Here is an 11,099-nt window from a genome sequence, read left to right on the forward strand (position 1 = left end):
ATTAAAATATGAATAATGTTGATATGATTAAAATAAGTTTGTCAAAAGTAACATTTAGATTATGATTTCGCTATTAGGTAGATTTCAGCACTTGAAAAATAAATTGCAATTATTAAAGTTTTTAGTATATATTTGTATTACGCAGGAGAAAGTTCATGAACCTTTTTACCTAAGGCATATCAGCCTTAACCGAGTTATATCTATTTAACTACCAAAAAAGGTACTGAAAAATACTGAACAAAAAATAACTAAAATTATAGATAAGAAATTGACGTATTAAATTATGATATTGATTAAATATTTGTAGCAATAAATTGAAATTAAAAATATATTAATAAAAATTTAAATAAGTGAGAGAAATCGATGGTTAGTAATATTTAAATAAATGGAATAGACTGGCCTGTATATTCCTCCAAGAAATGAACGGTTGGCCTTCAAAATCGAGGCTGTAAATGTATGCCATTTGTAGCTCAGCTATCTGGACTGGGGATCTTTTATACTAGCTCTAGCTCTGACTCCAGCTCCACCGCTTTCAGCAATTTCCCGGGGAAATCAAAAGCCTGCAGCCATCAACAATTAAAGAAGAATAAAGAGGAAAACGGAAAAGTAAAACCCTAAAACAACGGTTGCCATTGTGTTCACTGGCGATAAAAATGAATGGCGTTCAAAATGTGACACATTCACCTTGCTAAGTTTCATTATCTATCCATCAAAATCTTGGGCATCCTGCACCAGAATTATGAAATAAACAGTTCCCTAAAGGAACAAGATTAAGGACTATACATTATAAACCATATTGGCCACTTCCTGCTTCACAAATTTCGGAAATAAAAAACTGGCCTTTTACGTGCGCTTCTACCTGCGACACGGGAACAAGTCCCCGAAAAATGGATGCAGTACCGACTAAATAAGTAACGACTCCACCTCTCGCCTGAGCTGTCAATGTCAATCCAATCAGAGAAAACATTAATTAAGACCAACCAGAAGAGTGAGCGTCAACAGAAAGCATGAATAATTAAACCAGGAGAGTGATGCGTTACAGTAGTAATGTGTCATTGACAGTGTGAACGTAATGAAATATGAATAAAAGAAGTTGACTGAAATTATTAATATAATTATTGAAATTAATGAAATATCAATGGAGCGTTAGTGAAAATAAGGAGTAGAAAAATAAAACGCTACAATTTGTCACTTGATTTTCGACAATAATGTGACTCTAATTTGGGTAGTGATTCTAAAAATTGTTTAATTGACAATTTCTTCTCAATACTTCTTCTGAGAAGTTCAGTAGATTCTTCAGCATCTTTTTTTCGGTTTTGTGCTGTCATTGGTTATGGCTGTCATTATTGTTCTTCTCTGGAGAGCACATATCTTTCCGAACCCAAGAAGTAATAGTTCTTAGAGATATTCCTAAGGTATTACAGAGCATGGTTTTACAAACTCTAACCCTGTCGTTACTTGGTTTTGTATTCAAAAAATAACTACAGGATGTACTTCTTCTAACAATAATGATATACATACATGTGTATATAAATAATTAAATATTAATAACAATAATGTAACACTATTCTAACTAGGCATATAAGTGTACCCGACACAGCTATTACCACAGACGTAACAGTACGTAACATTAGCTATGCAATTTCATCACTGGTTATAATAATGTAATATATAGTTTATTTAATCGGTATACTGGTGCACGAAAAACAATAATTATAATAAATATACAGGGTGTTCTACCTCTACATTACAATATTACTGATAATTTTTCAATAATTTTTATTATAACGGCGGCGCCCACGCGTCGCCTTTAAATACAAAATTCTTATAAGTAATATCTTTACGTTATGTAATAAGGAATTTATATGTTGTAATTCTCTTTTCAGTGTTTGAAAATTTGCTAGCGCAAATGAAATGCACATATAATCATTATACATCATTTTTATGCATAATAAATAGAGATTATATTTTTAGCATGGAAAATCGATTAAGCCTTTGAACGATCTGAAAAGTTGAAAATTCAGGTGATTTCAAAAATTTTATAGCCATATCACAGAATAAATTCAGAATTCAGAAACAGAGAAATTCAGAATAAATTCTGTGGCCATATGGTGCGTACACACTTACCGGCGGCCTGTCGGCCACGGACTGTCCGGCTTCGCCTTCAGTCCTGCAGCGGGATTCTGATTCGCCAGTCGTTACGTCACGTTACGAGACCTCCCGCTCGTGACAAATGTCGGTGTCGTTTGAAATGTGATTCTAATTCGGTCTCGTTCGTAGCACCGTTTTCAGCCGTAGCGATGCCTAACTTCACGTTTGTTTATATCTTTTTTTATGGTTTTTATTGAATTTTGCACTTTTTTATATGTTTAAAGATTTTTGTTTCTTTACTGACCTACATTGCAGTTTTTTTTGTTACTTCCTTTGTTTTAAAAAATGCTGCCGATTTTTCACGCAATTGTTGACCAGGAAGAACACAGGGAGACAAATTTGAGGCTGAGGATGAAGAGAAGGGGAATTCGAGAAGAAATGGACCTGGCAACCCTAAATGATGAGCGATTTAAAGAATTATTTAGAGTGGACAAAGATTTATTTAATTTTTTGTGTAATAGATTGACACCCCACCTACGAGAACCCAAGTATCAGTCCGGAGTAACTATCCAGACAAAAATTTTGGTGGCTTTGCGGTATTATGCCATTGGATGTTACCAAAGAAGTCTTGGAGGTGACTTTAATTTGGGTGTCAGCCAAACAATGGCTCATAGATGTATTCATGAAGTGACCAATGCAATAAGTGTTCATTTACATGAGTTTATCCATTTTCCAACTACAAGAAGAGAAATGGACCAAATAAAGGAAGAATTTATGGAAAAATTTGGATTTCCTGGTGTCATTGGGTGTATAGATGGCACTCATATAGTCATTTTAAAACCTACCATTGAAGAACACAATTTTATTAACAGGAAGGGATTTCACTCCCTAAATGTGCAAATAGTTTGCGATGCAACCTTAAAAATACTATCAGTAAATGCCACCTATCCAGGTGCAACACATGATTCATTTATATGGAGAAATTCCCGGGTGAAAGACTTTTTGATGAATCAATACAATACAGGGCTTAGAAGAACCTGGCTTTTAGGAGATTCAGGGTATCATTTGCAACCTGTTTTAATGATACCTTTTCTTAATCCAAATGAGGGATCTCCAGAATCACGATATAATAGATCTCACATAATGGCAAGAAACTGTGTGGAGAGATGCATTGGGGTACTAAAAGCAAGATTTAGGTGCCTTTTAAGAGAACGAGTTGCCCGATATTCTCCAGCATTTGTGGGACAGCTGGTGAATGCTTGTTGCATTCTTCATAATTTATGCATACAGAGGCACATTCTGTATGAAGGTGAACCATTTGTGGAGGAAGGTGGCCAACAATACGCTTTACCACCAATTCAAAATTTACCTAATATTGGGCTTCGAGAAGGAGAAGTGGTGAGAAGAAATGTGGTCAATACATGTTTTGTTAGGTAAAAGCATGTATAGTTAAATTCGTGATTTAAGTGTCAAGTCTTTCTTCACCAGTGATTAGGTAAAAGCGGTAAAATGTTCTGTTTGAATCAAAAGTATTTTCTGTTTTTTATAAATAAACAATTTTTTTAAGTTTGTTTTGTGTTTTATTTAATTAGGGTTTTTACATTTTTTTAGATGTTTTATAATAATCTTGATTCAATTTTTTTTACATTTTTTTTTGTTATTGTTTTTTACTTTTTAAATAAAGATTAGCACATTTTCTTACTTGTTTTTTTACACATACTTTGAAGCTATTTTTCTTTTTTTAATTTTTTTTTGCTTTAAAAGTTAAATTTTGCTTAATAAAAAAAGACCTACAAAAACAAATATGATTTATTTATATTCTGTAGCAGAAAAAATACACATTAATACTTTACCTTAACTCTATAGGAACACATGTTATTGCGGCTAGAAACGTAAAAACAAAAACAACATTCTAAATAAAAAAAATATTCTAAAGCTAAAAAAATAACCAGTAATAGTTTGCTTTTATTAAGAAAGGAACACAAGATGTCATTGTCACTACAACTAGAAAAAGAAAAATTCTAAAAATACCTAAAACTAAAGTCAGAAGAGTAAAGTTAGGTCGAATATCATCCCTAAAAAGTAAAAGTTCCTTTAAGAGTGTCTCTGTCTGATGGCCTCTGTTATATCGCCTAATTTTTCATTTAGGGTATGATTTAGGGTTTCTAAATGACTGTCGATACTTTTTAATAGATTTATTGTCTCTTGATAATAGATTTCATTTGTGGGAGTAACCTTTTGCCTTTTAGTTCTTGGTGTGACTAAATAATCATGATCGACTACATGAAGCTGTTGTGAAATACTCCTTTTTTGTGGTCGTGGCTTGTTGGTCTAAAAATAAACAAAAAAATTTTTTGTTCACAAAACTGATAGTATAATGTTTGAATCAGTTTTGCCAAAAATGGTAAGCTAGTTACTGAGAAAAACAATATAAGGTCGACCCTCGGTAATGTCCGTTGAACAGACATTACCTACTCTCACGAGATGTGTTTCGTCCTTCAACATTAGGTCTTCTGTTTTAATTTGTTACTGTTTACTCCTGAATGTCAAAATGTAATGTGGTATATGACTTCTCTTAAATGTATGTAAATGGTTTCTCTTGTGAGCTTTCTTGTTTTGTCTTTTAAGTGTAGTATTATTATTATATTATGTAGGTAGCTAATAAGTTACTGCTTTTAATGTTAATATTTTAATTATATGTTTTAATTTTAATTGTGATTTTAAGGTTTTATAATTTACAGTGTAGTCTTATCTATTTATATGTAGTCTTTTTTATTTAGAAATATTTGAGGGTCCGGGCTGTGTGTATTCACTATTGTATAAACTACCATTGAACCGAGCATCCACTATACTTGATGGAGCACTCGATGGACCACTAACGGGTTCTTCCTCTGGATAATATTTTCCATGAGCAAACTTAAAATATTATACAATACAAAAATATCGGACAATATAATAATGCCTTTGTTTCTTAAGCCAAAAAATGCAACTTACACCCTTCTCCTCCACTCCACATCCTTCAAAAAATGTTTTTCCCAAAATAAGGATAACTCTTTGATCAGTATCTGATAGCATATCAGGATATGCTGGCCCACCCCCCGTCTTCATTCGCTCCCTTTTTATATCTGCAGCTCTTCTCTTAAGTCCCTGTTTATAGTCAGACCACGTCTAAAAATGTAAAAATGAAAATAAGTTATTATAACTGGTAATTGTTGGTAAAGATTGGTATATAATATATTATATAATATATTGGTAATATAACTTACCCTTTGCCATTTTTCTATAGTTCTAGTCCCATAACCAAGAGAATTTAGATTATTGGCCAGTTTTGCCCATAATCTCTTAAATTGTTCTTTTGCATTGGAGCAAGATAACCTCCCTCTTGCTAAATCCGGGTTTTCTTCCATAAACTCCACAAATACTCGTAAATGGTTTTCATTAATTTTAAATGACATGTTTTTTTTAAGCAAAAGCCGGACGCTCATCAAAAAATTGAGTTTAGATTTCCATAATCGGGATCTCCGGTGGTCTCGACTAATTTGACATTTCAAAACGAGAGGTATCGAGTGCCTTTAACGAATTAGAATCGCAAATTGTCCGTAGTCGTTACGTGATGTCACGAAATCATGAATTAGAATTCCACTGCTGGTCGTATGAAACCACACATTATCAGTTTTGGAAGACAGTCCTGGCCGATAGGCGAGGACTGTAGAGGTTATTCTGGAGGCGGCCTGTCGTATTTTTCTTATTTTCAACACACACTAAAATTATCATCGACAGTCCAACACAGCTGTTTGACGCTATTGCTATATTATATTACTTTTCAAAGTGCGCGAGTGTCTTTGTATTAAGATGTTTTTTACCAAACGAAAGTTGTATCTTTTTATAGTTCTTATTTTGTTGTAATTTAATTTAATTCGGATTTTAAGAAGGTCCTGTTCGGAAGATTTCAAAAACTATTTAAGAATAAATGATGCATGTTGCCAGCAGTTGCTTAAGCTCGTCAAACCATACATAAAAAAAAGATACTAAAATGCGACAGGCTATTAGCGCTGAAGAAAGACTAATAGTTACCTTAAGATATCTGGCCACTGGTCGTACATTGGAAGATTTAAAATTCTCAGCCATTATTTCTCCTCAAGCTTTAGGTCTAATAATTCCGGAAACATGCAAAGCTATATACACTGCCTTAAAGAAGACATACTTAACGGTAAGTAAAATAAATATTAATAATTTGTAGGATAATATTATATGAAAATACAATTAAAATCCTGGTGGTTTCAAACTTTATTTGCTATAAATATAAAAAAATATAATAGTATCAAAAATAAGGCTTTATTTCTTAATAATAGCTATCTAAATTCTAGATAGTAATATTAACATTATTTATATTAGGTTAATTCGTTAACGCAACTGGAGATATGTGCCCAATTCTTGTTAAACTTCATTATTTCTTCCGGTGTAAGAATAGTCAGAAACAAAAACATTATTATCCTGTTGTGAGGTTATTTTTTTATTAACTTCTAGCTTAGTATTGCGATTTAATGTTTCCATTTGAGCCTCAAATAAAACGTCCATTATTAGACGTTCGGCAAAAACCATTTGGTCCCGTGATGCATTTCTTAATTTGTTTCCAATGTGCTTGCCAGTGATATCAAATTCGTCTTCCTTTTCATCTAGCTGTGTGGTAATTTTTTGGAGCATATCTTCTCTTTTTTTTTTCATCCAACTTCTGTTTTTTCATACGGTTAGCCATAGGTGTTTCAGACATCGATGAAGTAGACCTACGCAAAGATATAGTCGATGTAGCCGATGTGGAAGCTTCGGGCGAATGAACGTTTTCTGACAATATATTTTCACAATCCTGAAATAAAAATAAATAACGTTTAATACAATTTTTATACGTTCTAGAAAAGCTTTATTTTATAATTCTTTTTTAATTTTAAAACCAGTTTGCCGCAGCATATGTGTATTCACAAGAATTGCTTTTTCTTTGATTTCAGATGCCAAAGACTCAAGAAGACTGGCAAGAAATAGCAAAACATATAGAAAACAGATGGAATTTTCCTAACTGTGGCGGTTCTCTCGACGGAAAACACATAAGAATAACCAAACCATCCAATAGTGGATCGTACTACTACAACTATAAAAACTATTTTAGTATCGTTTTAATGGCCTTAATGAACGCAGATTACGAGTTTCTATACGTGAATGTTGGATGTAATGGACGAAATTCCGATGCAGGAGTTATTGAATCTACAAAATTTTTTGACAAACTTAAAGAAAATAAATTAAACTTGCCAGATAATAATCACACAAAGAAGAATATGAACTTTGTTTTTGTTTCTGATGATGCCTTCGCTTTACATCCAAATGTATTAAAACCTTACAGTGACAAGAACTTAACACATGAAGAGCGTATATTTAATTATAGATTATCCCGCGTCAGGCGAACTGTTGAAAATGCCTTTGGAATTTTGGCTAATAGATTTAGGGTATTTCATACACCAATAAATATGAAAGTTGAGAAAATTGAATTGATTGTCTTGGCTGCGTGTGCTCTACACAATTTTCTTAGGCGGAACAATGGTGGCTATTATATTCCCAAGAACACCGTAGACTCTGAAGATCTTGAAGGCGGTACAATCAATAAGGGCTCATGGAGAACAGATGGACTAAAAGGTTGCAAAACGCGAAATTTTTCAAAAGAAGCGAAGGAAAACCGTGAGTCATGTAAGAACTACTTTATGGGGGATGGAAAAGTATCTTGGCAAAATAAAATAATATAGATACCATTATGTTTTTTATTTTATGGATTAAAACTTTTTGTTTAATAATTTTAGTCTTTGATTTTTAAAACAATATTGGCAGGCTAAGTTTTGACAAATCTTAAAAAAAATCGTAAGAAATCCCATGAGGGTAATGAGAAAAATGTTTTTAAAAATCGGCCTTTGTTGTCCAGCGGATCATGTGTTACATGCAGATTTTGCCCTAAGCATGTAACATGGGATTTCATATAAATTCGGGCAAAAGTTTATGGGTTTTGGTATCGGCTTGAAAGGGTTGTGTGATTTACAGTTTTATAAATGGAATTTGGGGTTTGATAGTAATGCAATTTTTTTTTAAGGCTTTTGGGGTTTGATTATTTTTAGGAATGTATTTACCTACCCTATCCCGTCAGCACACCTCTGTGGAGTTAGTCGTATTATGTTTCCTTAGTCCCTATTCATGTACCTGGTGTTGGGAACTTTCTGACCTTTGGTTTGTCTGCCAAGAGTTTCTATGAGGCCGGTATATGTCTGGGGTATGGAGGGACTTCTAGAGGGTGCTGTTGTGCCACAGATTGCGCTATGAGTGGAGTAAATAAGACCTTTTAGATGGTGATCCGTTAGTGTAGGAAAACTTACAAATACTTTCCTCTATAGCGGAATCATGTTGGGCAAGATATCCTAATTGATTTGAAATTGGCCTCCCCAGTTTTGCTTGCTATATTTCCCTTCAATTCTTCAAGTTAAGTTTTAGTAAATAAACGTGCCGTGACATCTGATTTCTAACCCTACTAGCTGATTGACAGCGGCAGATTTGACAGTTTGGCAGCGTTGCTGTTTCCCATTAAGGTTTGGTTTCCATTTGGCGGATGACGGAGCGTCATAAATCAGGCAGAGCGACGTAAGAGGAAAATTGGAATTTCGTAGCCCCGTTGGGAAAATTTTGTTAGTTTTCCATGTTTTAGTATCCGAGCAGTATCATTTTGCTGTGGTATTGCGGAATTTCTATTTTGATAGAGTGAGGCTCCGCGTAGTTTGCACCAAGAGGCAGGGTCAGATCGTGTCGAAGAGAGAGAGTGACAGGTTCAATGCTAGTGTCACCTGTCACTGTCTGGTGAGTTGACAGTGCCTTGTCCAGCCTGTAGCCATCCCGTTATCAGAAAGAACAGTCGACATTTTGTGGTTTTAAGGAAAATTTAAGTTCATCTTGCCGGGAATTCGGTTGAATGGAAAAATATTCCTCCCAAGTTTTGGGGTTTAATTTGATGAACGTCTAGTGGGAAGTTGTAGCCGAGAGGATTTCGGATTGACCTGATATTTTTGGATTTGGTCGGCTGCTCCCACACCAGTTATGGGATTTTGAAATTTTCTAACCACAAAACGAGACTCTAGGCCTCGCTCACCACCTTAGGTATGTAGCAACATGTTGGTAATTGCCATAGAATTGATTGTGTGTTTATTTTACTGATTTTTTTTGTCCTCTAGACAAAAAAAATCAGTAGAGGCCTCTCCTTTTTCTCATTCTCTTCTCTGGTTTCTTCTGGTCATCCCAACACTGTTGGCAACTGGCTGAAGTGAGCCTCAACATAGCCTGGACTGAGCACAACAATAATGTATACACACTTGAAACTTATTTTACGCATCTGAACGAACTTTTAGTTTTTATAAATTTGTCGAACGAGGTAAAAAATAATAAAAAAATAGAAGGTTGTTGTTATGTTTTGTTAATAATAATTTAATCAATAAAGTCAAAAAAGTCTTAGCCTTTTTTTGTAAAATTTCGCTATTTCTCTTGTATTGAAAGTAAATACTCTCCCCGTTATAATTTCTCAAGTCTATTTTTTGTATTTATGTAGAAAAGTATTTATCCCATTGTAACCATTTCACTGTTTTTTATAAAATAAATGTTTATAGAAACCGGGCACTAAAATTTATTTTCCTGAAGTGTAAGGTGAGCAAGCTAGGAAATGCAGTGATTAAAACCCCTTGCAAAATAGAGAGTCACTACTTTGTTGTAAGTAGTGCGCAACTTTTGTGTTGGAGATAGTTAAACTCCCACACCCACTTTGTGACATATTATACATTTTATTTTTTGAGGAATTGTTAAAACAAACACATTTTTTATATTTAACATATTAGTTATATTCTATCTTAGTTACCTAAGTAAGTTTCTTTTTAATTGGTTCAAGAGTAAATAATGATTGTTCTCTTTAAGTAGTAATTATTGCAATGGCCGCTAGCCTATTGGAATGGCAAAATAAGAGCCCATAGTCATCTTAAAGGCTCATTCTGAAGCTACTTTCGGTAGAATTTATCAAAATGTGGAATGCCAATTGGTTGGAACTGACAGCGGCAATTTATTCACCCAAAAAGTTGTAATATCTGCCATTAGTAGAGGTCTCATTCTTATTTTGCAATTCCAATATTGTTTTAATAAACAGTATTTTTTCACATGTAACATAAATGGCTTATAGCAGGGTGTCCCAGAAAATGCGGATATCCTGTCGGATTCAGATAGAATATACAAAAATAACATGGCAAAGGCCTATTATGTTTTGTTTTATTTACCCTGGTCCTTTGGAGATACAGGCCTCTAAAGGACGGCTTTAAATATATATTAAAACTTAATAAGTTATTTTAAGTATACTTGAGTTATATTGTTTATAGTTAGTTATATTATCTCCAAAGTATAGGGTTAAAGGAGCCTATTTTTGTGTATTCTATCCAAATCCGGGAGGATGCCCACATTTTGTGGGACACACATTTTTAAATGTAATAATTTAACCAGACGTAATAAATAAATGAAATAACAATATATAATTTGTAGAACTTTTTATTTCAAATAATGTCTCAGTCTATTTTACTTATAATAATTATTATATAGGCATACTGGTAATTTGCACTACAGTTAATGCAGCAGCAATATTATTCAGTGCAACAGCAATGCTGCTTTGGATTTCATTTCTTTTTTCTAATGCAGCTATTTTTTTGCTTCTGAAGTCTACTTTACTGTTGTACTCTTTTTCCATAATCTCAATCTCTTTATTATACTATCGTTCAAGAGCAGCCTTATGATCTGGTGTATTGTTCACAAGGTCTTTAGTAAGGGTTAGAGATTTTTCATACCGAGCAGACTTTGTTGTAAATTTCCTTTTTTTTGGAGTAACTCCAGTCAATGGTGTGTTTTCCTTATTTTCAAGTGATTTTTTTACTTCTGGTTGGTTTGTCTAAAAAAGGTAA

General features: G+C 33.5%; 1 protein-coding gene across 1 annotated transcript; it reads right to left on the reverse strand.

Moving 5' to 3' along the window:
• Nucleotides 1–4,863: 4,863 nt before the first annotated feature.
• Nucleotides 4,864–5,562, reverse strand: LOC126749507 (myb-related transcription factor, partner of profilin-like). The gene is made up of 3 exons (XM_050459205.1): nt 5,358–5,562; nt 5,086–5,259; nt 4,864–5,007 (listed from the first exon to the last, which is right to left on the reverse strand). The coding sequence occupies exons 1-3, from the start codon at nt 5,544–5,546 to the stop codon at nt 4,864–4,866; spliced, it is 507 nt and encodes a 168-aa protein (XP_050315162.1). The 5' UTR covers nt 5,547–5,562.
• Between the last annotated feature and the right edge of the window lie 5,537 nt (nt 5,563–11,099).

The sequence above is a fragment of the Anthonomus grandis genome, unplaced genomic scaffold (assembly GCF_022605725.1).
Source record: "Anthonomus grandis grandis unplaced genomic scaffold, icAntGran1.3 ctg00000164.1, whole genome shotgun sequence".
NCBI lineage: Eukaryota > Metazoa > Arthropoda > Insecta > Coleoptera > Curculionidae > Anthonomus > Anthonomus grandis.

Excerpts from the sequence above, each read along its gene's own strand:
- LOC126749507 (XM_050459205.1), bottom strand. The coding sequence starts at position 5,546 with ATGTCATTTAAAATTAATGAAAACCATTTACGAGTATTTGTGGAGTTT. Across the intron at positions 5,260-5,357 it reads CTATAGAAAAATGGCAAAGG|ACGTGGTCTGACTATAAACA; the intron begins GTAAGTTATATT and ends TTACATTTTTAG. Across the intron at positions 5,008-5,085 it reads GTGGAGTGGAGGAGAAGGGT|TTTGCTCATGGAAAATATTA; the intron begins GTAAGTTGCATT and ends TAATATTTTAAG.